Source organism: Salmo salar, chromosome 01 (genome assembly GCF_965601325.2).
Source record: "Salmo salar chromosome 01, fSalSal1, whole genome shotgun sequence".
In the NCBI taxonomy this organism is placed as follows: Eukaryota; Metazoa; Chordata; class Actinopteri; order Salmoniformes; family Salmonidae; genus Salmo; species Salmo salar.
The window spans coordinates 149,087,106-149,109,914 of NC_138291.1; the positions used below are offsets into that span (position 1 = coordinate 149,087,106).

The 22,809-nt window shown below is 43.7% G+C and overlaps 1 protein-coding gene across 4 annotated transcripts in view; it reads right to left on the reverse strand.

Moving 5' to 3' along the window:
- Window positions 1–537: 537 nt before the first annotated feature.
- The window catches only part of LOC106565454 (hamartin), a 33,782-nt gene continuing 11,510 nt past the window's right edge, over window positions 538–22,809 (reverse strand). For 3 of the 4 annotated variants that reach the window (XM_014132609.3, XM_082955334.1, XM_082955333.1), the window contains exons 2-22: window positions 19,133–19,378; window positions 18,874–18,977; window positions 18,538–18,690; window positions 18,206–18,350; window positions 17,086–17,240; window positions 16,861–16,934; window positions 16,533–16,711; window positions 16,083–16,201; window positions 14,829–14,994; window positions 13,260–13,375; window positions 13,039–13,132; window positions 12,781–12,888; window positions 11,970–12,597; window positions 11,274–11,317; window positions 7,167–7,333; window positions 6,649–6,831; window positions 6,411–6,521; window positions 6,086–6,208; window positions 4,963–5,150; window positions 4,577–4,750; window positions 538–4,191 (exon numbers count right to left, since the gene is read on the reverse strand). In XM_014132609.3, the coding sequence (XP_013988084.3) occupies window positions 3,516–4,191; window positions 4,577–4,750; window positions 4,963–5,150; window positions 6,086–6,208; window positions 6,411–6,521; window positions 6,649–6,831; window positions 7,167–7,333; window positions 11,274–11,317; window positions 11,970–12,597; window positions 12,781–12,888; window positions 13,039–13,132; window positions 13,260–13,375; window positions 14,829–14,994; window positions 16,083–16,201; window positions 16,533–16,711; window positions 16,861–16,934; window positions 17,086–17,240; window positions 18,206–18,350; window positions 18,538–18,690; window positions 18,874–18,977; window positions 19,133–19,241 (3,816 nt within the window). In that variant the 5' untranslated portion in view covers window positions 19,242–19,378 and the 3' untranslated portion in view covers window positions 538–3,515. Of the gene's footprint in view, window positions 4,192–4,576; window positions 4,751–4,962; window positions 5,151–6,085; window positions 6,209–6,410; window positions 6,522–6,648; window positions 6,832–7,166; window positions 7,334–11,273; window positions 11,318–11,969; window positions 12,598–12,780; window positions 12,889–13,038; window positions 13,133–13,259; window positions 13,376–14,828; window positions 14,995–16,082; window positions 16,202–16,532; window positions 16,712–16,860; window positions 16,935–17,085; window positions 17,241–18,205; window positions 18,351–18,537; window positions 18,691–18,873; window positions 18,978–19,132; window positions 19,379–21,834; window positions 21,959–22,809 lie in introns of those variants that run through there. The other variant, XM_082955335.1, reaches the window with a different exon arrangement.

The following is a 22,809-nucleotide window of genomic DNA, read 5'->3' on the forward strand; positions in this document are numbered from 1 at the left end:
TCTTCACTGTTCTTTCATGCGCTTGGCCTCGTGCACTTGGCCTCTCCGCTGTCTATCAGTTATTCCTATTTGTTCTTGTCGAATAATATTTGTTTTTAAATGCAGCTTTGAATGTTGTGTGGTATGACTGCTAGGTAGCCTATTGCAGATCCTAACAAACAATCCACCTACCACGATTGCCACTATGAATGGTGTAAAGAGGGCAGGATGGACTATATTGACCTTTAGTGTAGTAAAAAGGTTAGCACATGGTAAAGAATAGTGCATAAGGGAAGTACCAAAACACCTTGATATAGGGGAGGCGCATGTAAGCAGATACGAAAATGTGGCTAGGATGGGAGAAATATATGGTAAACCCTGCAAAAGAGAAAATGTAAAGGGGAAAAAATTAAATAAATACAAAATGTAAAAAAATAAAAAATACCCTCATTATTGTATTTTTTTTAAATACCTCCCCACCCCCCAGTAAATTGCAATCTGTCCCTTAGTTTTATGATTATAGAACATTTAATGAAAAAGAAAAATATTAAGAGGATCTGTAGTGCAAAACATTGAAGACGATTTTTATTTTTTTATTGTTCACAGTTAAACACAAGCAACTGCTTTAAATAACTTTGTTTTTTGCCTTTTTTCAAAATCTCCAACTCCAAAAGGAGTCCCAACTCAAGCTTTCCATTCAGTTCACGCTTGATTGTACCATCTATCTTGGTTTGTTGTAGTTCCTACTACTATACTGTACTGTTGGCATTAAAGTGGATTGTTGAACATGCTTTTAGATAGCAAGGCAGAGGGAATGACAGCTGAAGTTCAGTGGACAACAGGATTTATGACCATTTCAACACATGGAAGGACCCAACTTTCAATGTCCACATCAAAGTAAAATTCTTCCACTTTTTACTGCCATAGGTCAGTAGGACCAATAAGAATCAATTGGCAGAGACTTCTGTTTTTGTTCTGTTCTCAGAAAACAGATGACACATGTAAACCTTTTATGCAGCATTCGAGAGACACCGAGACACAGGGTTGGGGAGTAACTGATTTAAAATTAACGGTAATCAGTTGCGTTACCGGCAAAAATGTTGTAATCAGATTACAGATACTTTAAAAAACTAGATGATTACTTTGTGGATTACTTTAAAAAGGATGTTGTGAAAAACATGAACATCTTTCTGTTTCTCAACGACATTCAATTCAGCATTGAAAAAAGGCGCAATTTAAAGTTTTGTTCCTCTGGAGCAAATCTGACCACAAGTCAGAGACCACTATGACACGTCAAATGCGTTCGATGGATACTTTTTGTATTCTTCTTATGCCTCTTATGGGGAAAGTAAAATCAGATCACGTTACTGAGTTAGGGTTATCCAAAAATGACATTACTGATTACAATTTTGAACAGGTGACTAGTAAGGGATTACATTTAGAAAGAAACCTATCCAGCCCTCCCCAGATACATAACGCATCAACTAGAATAGAAACACGAGGTGAACGTGTCATTCTGAAATGGTTGTATTTAGTATCTGATTAAAATGTTTGGCACGTTCAAAGTGTCTTTCTGTAAGTGATCTCGAACAGAATACACTGCTTTATACAGGTAGATGTATTGCAAATTATTTGTTGGAATGAACATAGCATGAGTATGACCTAAATTCAAGATGTGGATATCGTGAGCAACATTAGTTGCAGAACCTTGCAGGTATTTTTAACTCTTAACAAAACGCTGTTGTCATATCAATATTCCAGTTTGATAATAAATGTTATTGGAAGTTTCAGTAACGTTCATCAACACTAACAGGAATGAAAATTGAATATTTCCCCCAAATCCTTCTCCTTACAGGTTGCAAAGCCCCTTGCAAGGCTAGGACTACTTGGGGAAGGGAGTGATCATGAAATAATAAATCATTTAAAAAAAACTCTACTTATAAAAAAGCATTTCTAAATGTTGCAAATTTTTCTTATTGCAACTTGACTTAAACAACATACACTTGCATACATACAAATTAGGCACAAACACACTCAGTCTCTGTCTTCAACACATGGGTTGTTCTGCGAAGGGTGCCCTTTGATATTTTAAGTAGACATTCTTTTGCACCGATATTGAATTTCAAAAGCCTGTTATATTAAATGAAGTGCCCTTTACTATAGACCACATGGAGAATTCAATAAATCCAATTTTTTTTATATGAATAAAGACTTTTCAGCATTTTGACATGTCCCTCCGTGCACCTTGTGACTTCTAGGAAGATTTTAATCCACTTAATCCCAACATTTCTCCAAATTTTCACCATCATTGTAATGCCCTAGTTACTTTGACAAAGTAATTTCTGAAGATCATTATTTATTTAATGTGATTGGTGATTAATTTACGTCTGTCCCGCATTTTAAGGTCAACCCTGTTACATGAACTTGAACTCTCGTTTTAATTTGAAACTATTCCTTTTTTTTCTCTTCCCAATAGAAACATTGAACATTTAAGTCAATACAGTGTAAAAGCAGTTGAATTGGTTCTACTCTTTTCTGTCATTTTCTGTTTTTTTGTGGCGGAAAATTGAGTGGGTCAAGCATAACACATCAACCCTGTCACCCTTAGATACAGGCTAGATATGTTTTAACAAGAAGTAAAAATGTGAAGCTTGTATTCAATTACTACTCTGTTTCACACAACAAGCTTCCATTCCTCCTGTCACAAGGGGATTTATGGCTGATTTAAGATGAAATAGTCAACCCTGTTACTTTATTTGTCACTTAATAGGCACTTACTATAGTAATTATTTTATCTCTTTAATTTAACATGTGCTCTTTATGACATAATGTTAAAATTAGGTGAAATCCGTCGTTTTTTTGGCATGGTTACACCGAATTGGTGAAACGACCCACATAAAGGACATTTCTGTCAGGAATGCAGGCCTAATGAAATTAGCATGGAAAAGCAATCCTCTTGCGTTGTATATAAACTATACTGTAGCAACAGGCAAAATCCCTGATTCCTCCCCAAGAATAGCAGAGGAGTTGGAATTACGGACAACAATCCCACGCTTGGTACATCTACTCTCCAAGCCTTGAGGATCACCCCCACCCCACTCCTCACACAACATCGGTACAGGTGCTCAAGAGGGACATTAGTCAACCTAAACCAGGCTTTCAGAAACATCCCTACAAGACTCATTTGTTTTGTGGTTTTTTATAACATCAAGTAACGGATTTGGAAATAGGGTGTCTCTTTATGAAATTGTTTGAAAAACTCCCAAATGTATAAGTGAAATCAAAGCAGATAAAGATAATGTGGTCTCTGCTGGTATATTGTAACATTACATCCTTATTTAAACCTTCCTTCCCATCTTTACATTTGATAAGGGAGTAAATCAAAATCAGTGGTTCAAATCCTGTTGTCCACTTGAGGGAATGGGATAAATAACACTGAATTTAAAAAAGAGCTTTGTCTTGAACTCTTACTGTCTGGAGCTCTTGCTCCGGCCGACCACTCGTTCTACTCTCCATCCTCTCTCAGTTCTTGTATTTTAACTGTGCTTGTGATGCGTTTCGTTGTAGTCCATGATCCTTAGTTGCTGTCTGGGTCGTGCTGAACTGGCCGCCACCACTCCCCCTCCCCTTGCTCCTCCCATCTTCCGTCTGGTAGTCTCCTGCTTGGTAGCTCTCTGCTTGGTTTCTGGCGGGTGCTCCTTGGCGGGCACAGTGAGAGGGGCACCCAGTAGAGAGGCAAGGGCAGGGGAAAGGGTAAGGTTAAGGACAGGGTTAGAGACAGGACACGTCAGAGAATTCCCCAGTGGGGGAAATGAGGGCTCCACACACAGCTCAGTCTTCAGGCCCTGTGATAGGCCGGCCAGGCGGGGGGGTGGCGGCTCCTCGTCACACTGGCTTTCGCTCTTGTTCCGGAACAGCTCTCGCGCCCGCATGCCCAGGAAGCTCTTGGCGCTGGGGTAGGAGCCAACAGTGAGGGGGGTGGCGTCGGCGGGCAGTGGGGGGGCATAGGTACAGGAAGGCTCCACAAGGAGAGACTTGGGGACTTCCTGGGTGCCGTTGACTGAGTTGACAGGGGGCATCTTAGGGGGGTTGTTGGCCTTTGGTTGCCCTGGAGGTAAAGTGCTGCCGTTGCGTTGTGGGGACTGAGGTGGTCTGCCGTTATCTGACCACTCATTGGTTCCTGATGTGACTGGTGCATCTGGCTCCATGATACTGCCATTACCATAGAGACAGGGGAGGAAAACATGGAAGGGGATTACTTTCAATTATAAACTGGGTGGTTCAAGCCCTGAATACTGGTGGCATATCAGAACATATACTACTCTAATTACATTGGTAACCAGTTTATAATAGCAATAAGGCACCTCAGGGGTTTGTGGTATATGACCAATATACCACGGCTAAGGGCTGTGTCCAGGCACTTGCGGCGTGCATAACAACAGCCCTTAGTCGTGGTATATTGGCTACATCCCACACCTCCTAGGGCCTTATTGCTTAAATATACATTTAGCTTCTAAATGGCACACACACACCAATCTGCATGTGCATTCCATAAAGTTAAGCAAAAGGAACTTCAACAGTTTGACTGCCATCTCACCTAGAGTCTATAGGAGGGCCAGGATCGTCACAGCTGCCCCCTGCTGAGGCTGTGGTCAGGGTGGCATGACCCTCCATCTCCAGTCTACTGTAGAGCTGCAGCAGCTCCGTCTGCAGGAGCTGGGTCACTCTCCTCTGGGCCTGGTACCTGCTGTCTGATGCCTGCAGCTCGCCCCTGCATAGAGAAAGATAGACATGATCATATTACACACTTAGAGACAAAAGCAGAACTAGCTGCTGTGCTAACACATACAGTTGTGCATAAAAACCCACAAACCAACTGCGTTGATCCAAAGCTTGACACCTTAAAACAACACAATGAACCTAAATCCCCATTGTAAATAAGTCTAGAGGACTTTTCCACCTCTAAACCCGGAATGCTCATACTTGGCCCGGCCCTTGACGTCGTCCAGAAACTTCTTCTGCTCCACGATAAGGTGTTCCTTCTTGGTGAGCTGTGTCTCCAGCTCGCCCACCCTCTGCTGCGCTGCCTCCAGCTTCTGGCCCTGCTGCAGCAGGCTCTGCCTCAGCCTCTCCACCTCCTTCCCCCAGGACACCTGCACCATCTGGGCCTCCTACAGGGAGAAAGAGGGTGGTGGTGTGGGGACTGTTAAACTAGTCTGGCCAGGGTTTGCTCAGTGGCCTCCATGAGAGGTATCGTCTGGTCATAGAGCCATAGTACCCATAAAACCTAGTGGTCAAACAGGGAAATAGTTGCAATTGTTTTCCACCATTCATTTTTCCGTAGTGGATTTTAGAAACACTTAAAATAAGAGCTGTGTTTCGTGTAGGCTTACCCTGGCGTGACGTTTTGATAACTGTGTAAATCTCCCTCGGACAAGCTGCTAATGCGGCCATCATACAGAACTACAAATGCCATGATGATCTGGATGAAACTGCCGAATCGAGGCAAAGGTAAGAATCTCTGGATTAACTAATGTTAACTACATGTAGTAATGAATAAATTGGCAAAATTTCTATAAAATGTACAATTCTGTGAACGGTCTTGGGTAAGTTTTAAAATTAAACAATACCTGTTTAGCAAAGGTGTCAACTAGAGATGACGTGCAGGAGCTGGAGGGGATTTGTAGTCTTACATGATGTCTACTTTGATGCTAATGAGCATTTTCAAACCTGAGAGTAAATAGAGCCGAATATATATCAAAGTCACCTTGTCTGAGAGAGATTTACACGGTTATCAAAAATCCCCAAAGGAAAAATGAAAGGTGGAAAAACTATTGGAACCATTTCCCTGTTTGACTGCTAGGTTTTATTACGACACATACTATGACACATCCACTGTGGGGCTCTATAGGTTGTTGTGCCTCTCCAAATACATACGCCCCTGACAACTTTTACCACAATGCAATAGAACACAATACGGAAGACAGGTGTTCTGTCATGGCGCAGATATCGATAGCAACTTTTTATTAATACAGCAGTACTGATTCTATTCCTCTTTTCCCCCTAAGTTCCTCCTATATGTTCTCAGTGGCCCTTGGTCCCTTACCATGGCATTGTCTGAGCCTGTGTGCTGCTGCCGCTGTACAGCCAGCTTGTGGGCCTCCCCCAGGAGCAGCAGCTGCTTGTTCAGGAAGCTCATCTGCTGCTGGGTGCGCTCACTGGTGCTCAGCTGAAGGACACATGGGACAACCAATCAGAATGGAGACAAACCTCTCAAAGCCCTCGGTTTGGTTTATTTATGGATACACTATGTTCTTAGTCCCTTTATCTTTGCACATACAGCATCTGATTTACTACAAGTGGCAAGCAGATTATCCATGTTGATTGATTTTACAACAGCAGAGCAAGTAGAACTAGATGAGGTGCCTCACCTTGGTAGTCATCTGGTTGAGAAGGTGCCCCGTGTGACACACCTTGTTGTTGGACCTCTGCAGATCTGCCTCCAGCTCATTCATCTTCTTCTGATACTCATTCAACTGACTCTGGAAAGGATCATCAGAGAGGGTACAATACAGTGTATGGACGATTTGATACACATTATTCTATGTGTGTGTGTGTGTGCGTGCGTGCATATGTGCACGATCTGTGTAAATGTAGTCATGCATCTACCTGCAGTTCCTGGTTCTTGGTGTAGTAGTCGTCCCGGCCCTGCTGGAGCTGGCGGACCTGGCTGTGTAGTCTGGTGACCACGGTCTCTCGATCGTCCCACAGCTGTCTGCAGCGCTGCTGCTCCACCCGCAGACTCTCCTTCAGAGACACGATGTCCACACTCTGGAGGTTCAGCTGGTCCTTCTGCAGGCAGATACAGGGAGAGAGGATGACAGACCGCTCACCGTTTCTGACTAAATCTACATCGGCAAAGGATTGAATAAAACAGTTCATTTGTGAAACTTTTTTTCACCATATGCAACAGAGGAAAAGTACATGAAACAAAGTCGGTGAGTGAAATGGATCAAGAGCAGGCTCCTGTTTTGTGATACTTATCAAAACATCTACTTCATGATACCTTCAAAGATAACCGTCTTAGAAAGCCACGATTCCAACTCCACTACCCCCCAACCAATTCACACTAGTTCTGAGAAGTTACAGGACAAATCCAGGAGGGGAGGATCTGGTGCATTTATTACCATGGCGTTGTTCTGTTCCTCCAGTGCGGTGGCGTTGATGACGCGTCGCAGTAGGCGTCGGTTGCGGACGGCGTGCTGCTCTCGCTTGTAGCGTTCGTACAGCAGCTGGCTGTGCAGCAGGAGCAGCTGGCTACGCAACGTGTGCAGCTCGTCCAGCGGAGCCGAGCCTGGGGGAGGGAGGACAGGCACACAGCAGATTAACAACAACCAGGAAAATGATGACCGTCATAAAATGATCATTATCAGGATAATACTGAATTAATTTGGTTCTTCTCATGCAATGTCAACAAGGAACTTTGAGCACATTGTTTGCGGGAGTTAATTGTTAACTCCACATTGTATAAGTTGTGGTTTATTTCACTGGGTAGATGTGAAGTTTATGATGGATTGATTGCATTTCTGACCCTCTCCTAACGCTATTCTGTGCTCAAACAGTAGTACTGTTCATTACGTAGATATAGCTTTGTTTCTATGGTTCATTAGCTCTAATTTCATCAGGCCCACATACACAGTACATAACACCTACATAAAGTAATATCTTGAACATTGATTATTCATAATCCTTTAGTTATGTATGAAAGTGGTACGACTAGTTCACTGTATGTAGTCACACTAACACTGAAAAAAGGGAACTGAGTAGGTGTATATGAAATAAAACTGGCACCAAGGCCTCTCAGTCATGAGGGAACTTACATAAGTTAACCACAAGCACCATGTGGAGTTGGTTTCACACACACACACACACACACACACACACACACACACACACACACACACTCAAAAATACATGATTTATATAAACTTATTCAATTCCAATGCTCTAACTTGGCAGGCGGAGACGGAGGTTTGGCCCATACACAAGACTGTTATACAGTGATCAGCAGTTGGAGATGGTTAAGACAGACTTTTGTTCCCATCCAGGGAAGATGTCACATAGCAGCTAGGATCATCTCAACTGCTTCTGTACCTTTTTAATACTATTCTACCTAGGAATGCATGATATATCGGTGAATATATCGGAATCAGACGATATTAGCTAAAAATGCCAACATTGGTATCGGCCCGATGTCTAGTTCAACACCGATGTGCAAATCCGATGTCAAAGCTGACGTGCATACCTTTATAACGAAGGTACATGACTTAATGACGCCAGATAAAATGTTGAGCTATATGTGCAACACAGCCTTCCTAACCTAGCCCACAATGTCTGCTGTGTGAATCGAGCAGTCAACAAGTCGAGCAGTCATTTGAAACAGTAAGAACATTTCATTCAGACAACTCAAAAGGCAAAAAGCAAAGATAATGGAATTAATTTCCCTTGACAATCAACCATTCTCTGTTGTGGGTGATGTTGGCTTTCGCCGACTGGTTGACCACCGGTACACATGTTGCCCTACCGGAGTTACACAGTTATAGCGTCACTGCTATTAGCTTCACGACATACATACTATGGAACGCCGTTTGGGTCTTTGCGTGTCAAAAAAAGATTGGTCAAATAACACTATTTGACACATTAAATAAGCTTTTAATTTGACACGTCAAATAACACAGTTCTATTATAGAATGTTGTGTGGGCTGAATTTGCATGTGCAAGCCAGGTGCCACCACTACTATAAGTCGCACTGTCAAAGCTGTACAAAAAGTCTGCAAACACCGGCCACGAATGATGTGTTTACAATACCGCGTTGGTAATAAAGCATTATTTGTTTGACCGCAACTTCTGGGGTAGCTAGCTTTATCTTGGTACCTAGCTAGCACCAATACAACCAGCCTGAAAACAATGACCAGTAGAAAGTGCAGTCATTTTGATTATTGTTAGCAATAATTTAGGAATCCTTGTGAGTAAGTATTGGCTAGGTTGTCACTTGTTGTTCGCCTATTGAAATTTAACTTCAGTTCATGAAAATAGCTAGCCAGCTACTTAACCCTGTTGCCCAAAGCTAACGTTATAAGCAGCCAGCTAGCTTCATCTGGCTAGTAAGGCTTGACTGGAACAGGTTATGTGTTGTGAAGCTAGCCACAATATGGATTAGGCACAATAGTGGAATTTGCGGTTTGCCTTCAAAATAAAAGTACCTCATTGAAAGTGCTGCAGAAGGTTACAATTGGTGGAAACATGCCATATGTAGACTAGATAATTTAAAACAAGGTTGGAATGTGAAGCAATGAAATGGGTATCAGTCTACTCGGTGACACCCACAGAACACAACTGTGAAAAGTTTACGCAAATATTAGCGTTGTAGCTCTTATCGCGGGACTGTGACTCTGTGAAATCACCTCCCCAGTCAGCCTATTGTGTGTATTGACATTCATATTGCACTGTACAGCTTTACCTAAGGATTTGGGATCAAATGGGGTATCAGTCGACTCAATACCCAAGATATATCAGACTCCAAAACATCCACACAGTATTGTTTTTCCTCAGGAATAGTGTTCAATACACATAGGTTGACAATACATGTGGCTCAATTCACAATTGTTTCAGAGTCCCGCAATAAGACCTACGACGCTAATGTTCTCTGGGTGTCACTGAGTAGACTGATACCCAATGTCATTGATGAACAATCCATAGGTAAGGCTGTACAGTGAAATTAGAATTGCATTGAGGGCATACTAAAGTATGATTTCAAGATGTAAAATTAAAAAATTGTCTTTTGTTGATTTTATATAACATTCCAACCTTGTTTAGCATGATCTATTCAATTATAGCATAAATCTACTATTTGTATTCATTTGCATCACTGTCAATGACATACTTTTATTTGAAGGCTAACTGCAAAGTCCACTATTGTGGCTAGCGTCACAGATGGTCCGCCCACCATTAATCAAATAAGAACTGTCTTATAAATTAGGGTTTATTTTACATGACACCGAGCTATTGTAACAGTGTAGGTTCCGTCCCGCTCTTCGCCCCAAACTGGGCTCGACCCTTGCACACATCAACAACTGACACCCACCGAAGCATCGTTACCCATCGCGCCACAAAGCCGCGGCCCTTGCAACGCAAGGGGAAACCCTACTTCAAGTCTCAGAGCGAGTGACGTCACCGATTGAACCGCTATTAGCGCGCACCACCGCTAACTAACTAGCCATTTCACATCGGTTACACTATATAGTTAGCTAGCTAACTATATAGCTACTGAAATATGTCTTTTTGCTATGTTTTTGGGGAAGAACTAGCTTTAAAAATATATATGTTTATGACCAGCACTGTAGGTTCACGAGAGCATCATAGCATACGTATCGATGAATCGTACGACATACGAGTGATAGTGTAATCAATGTGTAATAACAACATAAAAAATGTATGAACGAGCAGTGCAGTCATATTCAGGCCCTGATTGGTCAACAAGCTTATTTGACACGTCAAATAGTGTTATTGACACTCAAAGACCCAAACGGCATTCAATAGTAAGAGAAATCCTGGTTGAGAATGAAACGACTGAACAACGAAACAGCACAGCAAGTAAGTAAAATAAATAGGTTTTGATTATGTTTTACAGGTAATGGGGACATATGTAAATGCCATAAAAATAACTTTTTGGTCAGTGTGGTGTGTGTGTGTGTAACCTTTAATTTAACTAGGCAAGTCAGTTAAGAACAAATTCTTATTTACAATGACGGCCTAGCCCGGACGATGCTGGGCCAATTGTGCACCGCCCTACGGGACTCCCAATCACGGCCCGATGTGATACAGCCTGGATTCGAACCAGGGACTGTAGTGACGCCTCTTACACTGAGATGCAATGCCTTAGACCGCTGCGTCCATGTGTGTGTGTTAACTATTTAACTGTACTAGAATGCTTAAAATGCTGCTAAAATTAAAAATATCATTATCGTTTCTTTTGGTTAGGAAAATATTAGTTATCGGTATCGGCCAAAAATGTCATATCGGTGCATCACTAATTCTACCTCCAAAGGCTCTTATGAGTAGGAGAACACTGTCAAATAGCCTCAGTTTCTGACTGATGTAGGAAAACTACATTATAGTCATTGTAGGGTAAACACATCATGAGGCCTAAATGTCCTGAAAGTTTTATCAGTGTTCCACTGTTGCACTAGCTGAAAGTACAGTGCTGCTGCTGTACTCTGGTGGTGGTTGTTTACCTCCAAAATGTGTCCAGTCAGCTGACTTGCTCGGCAAAGGTAATCTGTAAGAGAGAGGGAGAGTCATGACTATTTAAAATAACTGGGTCAGTTCAACAGTCAGCATTGGGACAGTACATCAGACTCAGACAGCCCCATAGAAAGATCTGAATGGTAGATCCCAGTCTTCTGGACCCATCTGGGCTTGGAGACACACCTTTCTGTGTACGGGGCCTCTGTCCCAGTCAATTACATCCCTCAAGCAGGGCATGGCCTACTATTGAGCTTTGGGATAGATACTAAAGAGGTGGGGGCGGTGGGGGATGAAATGAGCAGAGCCAGATTGTTCTGTGCAGAGCTCCAACTCTGCTGACACTGGTCCCTTCTGTTGTATTATTGGCTTAGGAGCGAGGACAGTGTGTGTGAGTGGGGGGGGGGGGGGGGGGTCAGACAATGCCTGTAGTTGTCCTCAACTGAGTTTTACCCGTGGGCCAGGGCCAATGGACTGGAAAGGACCCAGCCCAGTTCTACACAGTGAGCTCACATCACATACTCTGGCTTTCCCTTGCCTTCAACCTTTACAGCACACTGAAAGCCATGTTCTTGGACTAGGTACTAAGACGACCCATAATCAGATGGTTTTGATGGAGACTAATAAGCATAAAGTTGGTCATGCAGTTGTGATCTCACACAGATATTAAAAGCTGGACCCCTCACCTGTTGAGCACCTTGTCGTGGGCGTCGCTTCCCTGCTGAACAAGACGATCCAGCACCTCCAGGGGGGAAGCCGACACCCTCCCCTCGCCCTCCTCCTCCCTGTCCTCCAGCCCCTCCTGCCGCTGGCACAGCCTTTCGAGAGCAGCCCTGCCCAGGGCCTCCGATGTCCTCCTCCCCACAAAGAGGGATGCGGCCCGGGGCAGAGCCAGGTCAAACAGGGCCTCATAGGGCAGGGAGGGGTTCTTGATGGAGGGGCTGGGGGAGAACAGGCCACCGAACTTGGCCATCTCGTACTCCGGGGCAGAGGGGCTCTGGTGGAGTGGGTGTTCGATGGGGCTGAAGGGACACATGGGTTGGAAAGACCAGGAGTGCTCTAGGGCCGAGCCCCTACTATTGTCCCCACCACCATTAGCGCCCTGGGCATTCTCCAGTGCCTTGTCTGGGGTGGACACCGCATGGTGGGGGTCCCGGGGCAGCATGAGGCCACCCAGTGGGGGGTTGGGCAGGGGCTTCTCCTGGGTACCTGTCAGGGTCTCAGTGGTGCGGTAGAACGGCGAGTCAAAGCCCCTCAGGGCAGCCAAGTCTCGCTTGTCCTCCGTGATCTCCAGGAGCTCCTCTGTGATGGCAGCTAGTGTGTTTTTGGAGAGGTAAAACAGGGGACATGAGGACGCTTGTAGTGAAACAGGCTTTTGAGTCATTGGTGCATTAAGACTATTGCTATGAAATGTATATGGTTCACTCTCATTCAACTGACATTTTATGTCAGCCTCATTTAGACCAGCACGCTCCTTTTCTCAGTCAGTGTACTCACCCTCTTCCCTCTCCTTCTCTGTCCTCAGCTGAAGCTCCAGCTCCTGCTCCTTCATAAAGACTGAAAGTTCTGTCAGCGTCATGGAAATGGGCTCACCACCACTTGCATCTAGTAAACAGAAGACAGACAATAAACATACAGTTTTACATAAAACAATCTTCCACCAGAGAACATGGATCGACAAAGGTTAAGAACCAACGACTTGGTAAAAAGCATACAAATGTAATATCCAACTCCACATTTTTGATGACGACTAACCTCTGTTGTTGATGACCTCTCCACCTTTCTCAGGATCTCTGATTGGTTCTTGCCTCACCAGGCTGGGTTTGGATGCTTCTACAGGGCCGCCATGCTGAAAGTGAACAGTTTTTATTGTAATTTGTATTAAACCTTTATTTAAGCACGAAGTCCCAAGTTCCCTTCTTACTACACTACCAAGGCCAATAATGCCCATCGTGGGCATGGATGTCATACTCTACCTTCCGTGGTGGACTAGCGGTGTTGGATGTCAGGGGGATGGTGGGGAACTCATCAGAGAGGCTGGGGGGCGGGGAGGTGGTGGCAGGAGTACTTGAGGCAGGCGTTCCTTTCCCTCCTGCTTACAGAAAACAGCTATTAGGAACAAATACCAACATCACCAATACATGTAGGGATCACTTTCTAAGCATGATCGTTATATCATAAGATTCAATATTGTTTATCAAATCCATATTAAAACAAGATATTGTAATAGGCCTTTTTACACTACACCGGCTTGAAACCGGTTTCATAGAGAAACTGGTTCCATGACACATATGCTACATTTACATTTAAGTCACTTAGCAGACGCTCTTATCCAGAGCGACTTACTACATATACACAGGCAGTCCAATTCTGACTTTCATGCCCAATTATTGGCAAAAGAGCTGATCTGATTTGTCAAAAGACCAATTTGTTAAAAAAAGATTACACAGACAGCCCAATGTTAAACACCTCCATATTTTTAGGGTGTAAAGATCTGGTTTCCAATCCGACTTCCCCAAGCCACATCTGGACGTAGTTTGGGGGAGACACTTCTACACCACATAATCCCGAGTTGTATAGTGTAAAGACAATGGCTTTCCGACACCACTCTATTTCTATGGTGCAGACACACATGAAGCTATGTAAGGAGTGCAAAAAGATCCGTTTAAAATCTGATATTGAAGAAAGACAGTGCTTCACATATTTTAAAGGTTTCTAAAGCATGTTGGTTATATCATACAAGTCAATATTGTTTATGAAATCTATACTGAACAAAAAGGCAACATGTTGGTCCCATGTTTCATGAGCTGAAATAAAAGATCCCCGAAATTTTCCATACACACAAAAAGCTTATTTCTCTCAAATGTTGTGCACAAATTTGGTTACATCCTTGTTAGTGAGGATTTCTCCTTTGCCAAGGTAATCCATCCACCGGAAAGGTGTGGCATATCAAGAAGCTGATTAAACAGTATGATCAATACACAGGTGCACTTTGTGCTGGGGACAATAAAAGGCTACTCTAAAATGTGAAGTTTTGTCACAACAATGCCACAGATGTCCAATTGGCATGCTGACTGTAGGAATGTCCACCAGAGCTGTTGCCAGATAATTGAAGGTTAATTTCTCTACCATAAGCTGCCTCCAACGTAATTTTAGACCGGCCCCACAACCGCAGACCACATGTAACCACGCCAGTTCAGGACCTCCACAACCGGCTTCTTCACCTGCGGGATCGTCAGACCAGTCACTCGGACAGCTGATGAAACTGAGGAGTATTTCTGTCTTTAATAAAGCTCTTTTGTGGGGAAAAACTATTTTTGATTGGCTGGGCCTGGCTTCCCAGTGGGTGGGCCTATTCCCTCCCAAGCCCACCCATGGCTGTGCCCATGCCCAGTCAAAACTCTATAGATTAGGGCCTAATGAATTTATTTCAATTGACTGATTTCCTTATATGAACTGTAACTCGGTAAAATAGTTGAAATTATTGCATGTTGCGTTTATATTTTTTGTTCAGTATGTTGTATAGATGAATTATCCCTTTTCACCTGATGTGCTGTGGACGCGGTGGCCTGAGAGGTAAGAGGCACTATGGGAGAGCTCTGGGTTGGGTGACATGCCCCTGGAGGAAGGGGGTGTGGCCATTCCACACAGGGAGGAGGGGCTCCACAGTTCTTTTCCCCCACAGGTGGAGTTGAGTTCACAGCTAGAGTTCTGAAGGAAGACATTCACAATTAAGCACCTTACTGGGATTGCTTTCAATTAAAATTGTCAAAAATAAAAAGCATAGTTCCAATAGCTTCTTAGCAAAGAGCATTTTCTCATGCAAGAATTTTACTAGGACTGTCGAAGTGGTCTGAGTGGGGAGGAGAAAACTGAAAACTAGCTGTTATTGGCATAGAGGTTTGGAACTCTTTCTATTGGTATATTGGTCTATTAACTAACTTACCACCTGCCACCAGGCAGGTCAAAACTCCATCCCACCAAAACAGGCGGACATTTCAGGTGGTCTTTTCAAACAGTTCTTACACTAAAATGGCATTATCAAAATGTTCACAATTTCACAGTATTATTCCAACCTCATATTGTGGAAATGCATATAAAAACACAAGAAAATCATGTTTTTGATTGCACAGGGCTTTAAGAATTAATTCCACAAATTGTTGATAATGATGTGATATAGTATTAATTGTACCTGGAAATTAGGCTACATTACTTTTTACAGGATTTCAGGCTCCTACAGACAAATCCTCAGCCAAACAGACAGACTCAGAGGGCTGAACAACACCAGGATGCCCTGCGTGGGCCACTCACAAATAGAGGGACAGACAGCGTCGCCAGGGCAACCAGCCCATGTGACAGACCATGGTGGGATGGCAGGACGGGGGTGTAAGGGCATGTTTTCTGTTTTCTAAAGCCTGACACCACCGCCCGCCAGTCTTGCCCACTCTGATGACTCAAAGCCTCTCCTCCCTCAGCTCTCCCTCTATAAAGCACTCCCTCCCTCCTCTCCAAAAACAAGGGGGCGATTCATAGGCTCGGAGGGGAGAGCGGGGGGGCCAGTGGGTTCAGGGACAAGCGATTGACTAAGAACATCTGACACAGCCAATATATCAAGTGTAAACACCCTCTGCAAAACAACAAGAAATGCATAGAGAAGAAGCAGCAGCAGCAGCTGCTCACTCTGGCTGACACTGGCCTCCAACAAACACTTTCTATCTAGGAACTAATCTGGACACATTTGCTATGGGTCAGTGCAGTGAAAATGTGTGCAACAGAAATGCTGTGTGTGTCTGTGTTACCTGACGTCTGGAGGTCTGGGGGCTGCGATAGGAAGACTGGGTCCCTGACAGAGGGAGCAGGGACAGGGGTGGTGGTTGGGGCTGGCGTGGGGTAGAGAAGGGGGTCAAAGAGGAGCTTCCTGTGGGGAGAAGAAGAGGAACAGTCTGACTCACTCTTACATTGATGTGTTAAATCAATCTCCATTCATTCTCCACTTATCAACAAGACCATAATCACCTCATGACAAATCATTACAAACCAACTATGCCGTCCGGCAGCCAAACAACGCTAGAAACACATTTTTTCAGATGATTGATAGTTAGAATTCACACGACTGAGTGAAAAAACTGGAAACAAATTATGAACATGAACAATACTCCGTGAGAACACCAAACAAACTTATGTCATTCCTATCCACCAAAAGGAGGTGAGAGGTGTGGGTTGGGTGGGGGGGGGGGGGGTGATCTCACCGAAGCTGCTGTGGAAGTCTGTGTAGGGGCTAGAGGCTGAGTCTTGTGGACAAAGCTGCATCTGGGGGTAGAGGTTCTCAGGCATGGTCGCATAGCCCTCCTCACACGACGCTTCCTTGGGGTCCAGAGAGACTTTGGCGCATTCTATGACAATGTCATGGATCTCAAATCTCTTCCATCTGCAGAGGGACAGAACAGTCAATCTAATTGAGAAAACAATGTAATAATAATTTATAATTTGTTCATACAGCAGATAAGCTCTTGATTTGGTTGACAAAAAAATTGTATATAAAACGAGAGTGAAGCTTGAGAGCTATGATTGACTGGCCTGGTGGGATCAAGCTCATGGTCCTTAGTTCCAGTCACTAGTTCCGGGTGAATACGGACGTGTTCCAGCATCGGCTGCAAAAAAAATGGGAAAGAACAAAAAAATAATTACGGAACCATTTAGATACACCATCGTATTATACATCTATGGGTAGAATCTCTTCCTGAAGACAAATCAACATAATAAATTGAAGATTGATCAAATGAAACAGCTGTGATCTCTCACCTTCACCACTTCCTCAAAGGTGTCCACGTTCTCCTTCATGCTGTAGTGGGAGCGCAGGTAGGACACAAAGTTGCAGGGGTACATGCCGTAGAGGCGGTGGAAGAGCGAGTAGACGCTGGCGTGCAGGTGGATGAGGTACACCTCGGAGACGTGGCCTGGTGTAGGCAAGAAGAACAGAAGGAGAGAACATGATGTCAGGTCAGGGGCAGCAATGTAAACAAAAACAGTCCATCTAAAACCATACCTGGCTTTCTACCATTTCCAATATTCTCATAGAGAGAAAAATTCTCTATGAGAGAATTAATTCGCATAATACAAAAATCCGCCGGTTTAAGCTAGAGGTGGTTTTTTTTGGCATTGGATGCGTCTCAAACCACTACATGTGCCAATCTAACATTTCTGCATCTGCGGTGAAAGGTGTCAGAGATAGAGCGGTGTCTGTCAGACTATGAGACATACCAAAAATCGGCCTTCTCACAAAATCGTCGGTAGCCTCCGAACAGTTTGGCCTGCAAACTATTATGACCCCTTTATGGAAATATGACAAGACTTGTCTGAAGGTCCCCCAGAACCAGTTGAAAACATTTATGGAAGTACAGTATGGTGACTGTTTAGTGAAACAAAATAAGGGGTTAAATACAAAAAATGTTTCCTGATCTGTCTTATCTCTCCCAGATATAGGATAGACACTTCAGAACAAACTTCCTTTAGATTTTTTGGGGGGGACTATCTGTTGTTCCATATAGTGAATCTGTTATTCAATGAGTTTGAATGGTCCAATAGCAGTAAGGCCAAAAACTATTTTTCAAATAACTTCAAAATCAAAGAGCAAAATTATCCTTGGTATGACCTTCTTAAAACAATTCCATATAGAAATTTTTTACATTTTAGTCATTTAGCAGACACTCTTATCCAAAGCGACTTACAGTAGTGAATGCATACATTTCATATTTTTATTTTTTATTTTTTTTGTACTGGCCCCCCGTGGGAATCGAACCCACAACCCTGGCGTTGCACAAACACCATGCTCTACCAACTGAGCCACAGGGAAGACCCTGTAGCTTAGTACTGCCCCTGGCTTAGACTTAATAAAACAGCTCCTCAGTCTTTTTTTGATTACCTGGGTTCTTCAGGTTCCAGGAAGCCAGGCGTCCAAAGATGTCAAAGAACTCATACAGGTGTTGTTTGCCAGCCTGGGGGATCATGGGTAGCAGAGTGATCAACACCAGGACTCCAGTTATGAGGACCACAACGTCTGAATCCGTCTGGACACCAAGGAAAGAGAAACATTTAACATGAGGATACAAATTAAAGAGATCCAAGACACTTGATATAATACGCCTGTGCTTCCATGTATTCCTAGAACAAAAAACATCTATTAAAGAGACCTCTGTGGCTATCTTTCCCTCCTACCTACAATAAAACATTTTCAATATTTTTCTTTTTTTATACCTTGAGGCATTTGAGCAGCGAGAGCAGCAGCGGGTAGCGGGCGATCTTGTGGATCCAGGACGGCTGCTTGCGGACCACGTGGCCAAGCAGAGTGAGGGTGGGCAGCCGGCAGGCCTGTTTGGTCATACACTCGTTCATCTTGTCCAGCAGGTGCTGAGGTGGGCAAATTAGAAACAGCATTGGGCTTTAAGACACTCATTCTATTCATTGTTACTTAATGTTTTATGATTTGTTTTGATAAATTATGGAGAGTTAAAGTTACTTAACAACAGATGAAAAATGGGAGTACATTACTCTCTTCAGATAAAGGGGATGGGGGTGTAAGGCAGGTCTCACCTTATCATGTGGCTCTCTGACTGACGAGAGGATATGCATGGCCTGGGCCGAGTTAGTCTCCAAGAAGTAGTCCACCAGTCCATTCAGCAGCATTGACCCTCGCTCTGCACAGAGGGGAGAATGAACATAGTTCCAACATCCACATTAAGGCCCACAATATGGCTGCAAAATAGCATTTGCCATAGCCCTCTATTACAGAGTACAGGATAAAAGGATGACTGACCAAGTCCAAAAACACTATTAAAAGCAGAGTTCTCACCAGTGCTGAGGTGCTCATTGATAAGGCCTTTGATCTCCTCCAGTTGGCGGATGTCAGAGGACTCCAGGAGAGGGAGGAGGTCCCCAACGTTGGGCTGCTCTCTGGCCATGTTGACAGCGGAGGGTGAGGTGGTGGCAGACAGTCTCCGTCAAGGCCTGAGGAGGGCAGGTGTCCCAGTCGTCTCTCTCACAGCGTCCTGCCTGGAGGGCTCCCTGGGCCTCCGGCCAATACAGTCTCCAGGCACCACTACAGGACAGGGCACGCAACAGGACAGTAAAGGGTCAAACCTGACTCAGCACAAGTCAGAGAACTTCAGTGATACTTTTGGTCATTTAGTGTATGTGGACAGCTGCTAGTCAAACATCTCATTCCAAAATCATGGGCATTAATATGGAGTTGGTCCCCCCTTTGCTGCTAAAACAGCCTCCACTCTTCTGGGAAGGCTTTCCATTAGATGTTGGAACATTGCTGCGGGGACTTGCTTCTCTTCAGCCACAAGCACATTAGCGAGATCGGGCACTGATGTTGAGAGATTAGGCCTGGCTCGCAGTCGACCTACTAATTCATCCCAAAGGTGTTTGATGGGGTTAAGGTCAAGGCTCTGCACAGGCAAGCCAAGTTCTTTCACACTGATCTCGACAAACCATTTCTGTATGGACCTCGCTTTGTGCACAGGGGCATTGTCATGCTGAAAGAGGAAAGGGCCTTCCCCAAACTGTTGCCATAAAGTTAGAAGCACAAGCACAAGATTTTTACATCGATACGCGCTTCAGCGGTCCCGTTCTGTGAGCTTGTGTGGCCTACAATTCACGGCTGAGCTGCTGTTGCTCGTAGACATTTCCATTTCACAATAACAGCACTTACAGTTGACTGGGGCAGCTCTAGCAGGGCAGAAATTTGACTAACTGACTTGTTGGGTGGCATCCTATGACAGTGCTACGTTGAAAGTCACTGAGCTCTTCAGTTAGGCCATTGTCAGTACAATGGCCTAACTATGGAGATTGCATGGCCGTGTGCTCCATTTTATACAACGGTCAGCAACGGGTATGGCTGAAATAGCCAAATCCACTCATTTGAAGGGGTGTCCACACCTCTTGGCCATGTAGTGCATGTAGGCTATTAGATAAAACATTCTAGAAAAGCATCAATTGCAGCCCAATACCACATAATTATGACCCTCACATAGCCTAATCTAAAAAGTCATACAGTGTACTGACAAAATGTAGGACATGAGCAATGTTCTAAATGGCCTTTAGACTAGCTACATACATATTGGTATTATTAGGCTAGTTACAATGCAGTTCCTAAGTGCAAAGGGTATAAATAAGGAAACCGGTAGGTAGTGTGGTAGATAGTGTGGTACAATGGTAGTTTTGATAACGCCATGTGAAATCTACCACACTAGTTCTAAAGCAGTGAAACAGTGACAAATTCGAAGAAATTTGCTCTGACCACATTTGGCCCACTGGAACAGACAAAAACATAATATTAATAATCTCTATGATATCATCTACCACAGCGGTTTGTCATAACATTCTGTGAGTGTTTTCACAGAACTTCTCCTTTCAGTGACTCAACCTTTCAAAGGAAAAGAGGCCATAAATAGTCGTAATAGACAGGTCATTATCCCCAGGGTGTCCAACAGCCCTGCTAATGCTTTATAAGGAGTAATGAATCAGCCATAGAGGTCTTAACACCGCTCTCCCCTCAACATCTAGCCTAGCCTACACAGTCTAATGAAGGCAAGCCACAACACAACCAACAGGAGCAGAAAGAAACTAAAAATCAGAAGTGCATACTACGTTCATTGAAGCTATATTCTCAAAATCGGGCCACACCCCTGGTCTCAATATTTTGGACAAAACGGTAAGCATTATTATTAACTCATATTCCCACTCCAGTGACATGATTACGTTAAGCCTATTTCTTACCCTCCATCCTGTAACTAGGCTACTCTCCTGTTTGATTCTTTACTGTGAGTCAGTGTGTGCACCTGCTGAGAAGGTTGACTGGCAGCCACAACTGTTAGACATCACTGTTCTGAGGCTCTCCCCCAGTAGTCTCCAAGTTGTCAATTAGCTCCTTTGTCTTAGTATTGGGCTGGGTGTGTTGAATTAAATTAGAGTGTTTTCAATGTTTGACGTCTTGCAGGGCCAGGGCCACAATCAGTGGCACAAACAGGAACAACCCCCAGAGTGACCTCAACAAGCAGCAGCTCCGGGACACTCAGGAAGAGCCTTTATGCAGCCCCATGAACTTCCACATAAACACCAGAATTTACATTTGGCTGTGTACAAGCTGTTGAAGGGTAGGTAGCACAAACATAACCACATGTAACATATGGATTGGAATTAGTATACACATCAAAAGTCCCAATGCAAAGTTACATCTCACTTTTCTCTTTTTCAAGTTACTACATAAAACTGATCTGAATTCCGAAGAATGCCAAAGTCATGTCGGAAAATGTCAGAAGCCTATTCCCTATAATATAAACTCCAATAGAAATAACTTCAAATATATAACTTCACTCATGACTACTGGTTTCAATAAATGTATTTATTGTTACAACTTGCAAAGTCGCTAGCCAACTAGCCTACTAACGATATGTTAGCAGTGCATGAGTCAGACAGTCGCTATCAACCCCTAGCTTGCAGCTACATTAAAGTAAACCAACGTTTTGGAAATGCATAACTCCATCTTACCAGTTATCAAAGAGTGTTAGCTATATGCAGTTATCTTAGCCAGCATCTTAGACTAGCCAACCACCACAGTTATGGTCAGCAATCTAGAGCCCAACTCCTGGAGACCAGCTAGAACACAAAAACATAACCGCAGATTAAAAGCAAAGAGAGAACAGAGACTTACAGATTGATGGCTGGGGCCTATCCCATGGCAAAACTTTTAAAGGAGCGCAGATTGAGATAGCTACCAATGCAGGGAGGTGGGCGCCCCACCGGGCTGAAGGAGTAAGGGAAATCCAAAATAGATAGACACCAGATGTCCGTGCTAAACCAAGGTGGAAAAAAGATACAAAACTCCCATAGCCTACTTCACAGAGAACATGTCAAAAAGCAGACAAAACAAAAAGGAGAACAGACTAGGTACTACACAATTAAAGCAAGCAGGTATGATTTTCTCCGTTGTGAGCCCACAGCAAAAAGCCATCATAGCCTGTGTTCTAACGGGTCCCCACTAGACAACACAACCATAAGGTCCGTGAAGAGCATGCTGCATGGCCGCACGTGCCCCATCTGCTCCTTGTTTACATCACACTTCCTCGTGATTGGTGGATTGTAACTCACCACAAACACTTGGTCTGAAATGCAATTACATGCTAGCATGGCTAGTGGCTAACATTAGCCAGCTTGAGCTAGCTACCGAGCTAGCGTCTGAACTCTGTAGCACCGAGTACTTCACTGTCTCCGTGGGGAAATTTTGTTGCAGTATCATGTACACATTTAAAGTGCTGTTTAAATAGAGTAAAAAAATAAAATAATTGACAATACAAAATAGCTACATAAAAAAAAATATATATATATAAATATAATGGCGCCGACAGAGATGGTCACCTCGCTTCAGGTCCTAAAGAAACTATGCAGTAATTAGTTTTATGTATTATTTCTTACATTGTTAGCCCAGAAAATCTCAAGTGTTATTACATACAGCCGGGAAGAACA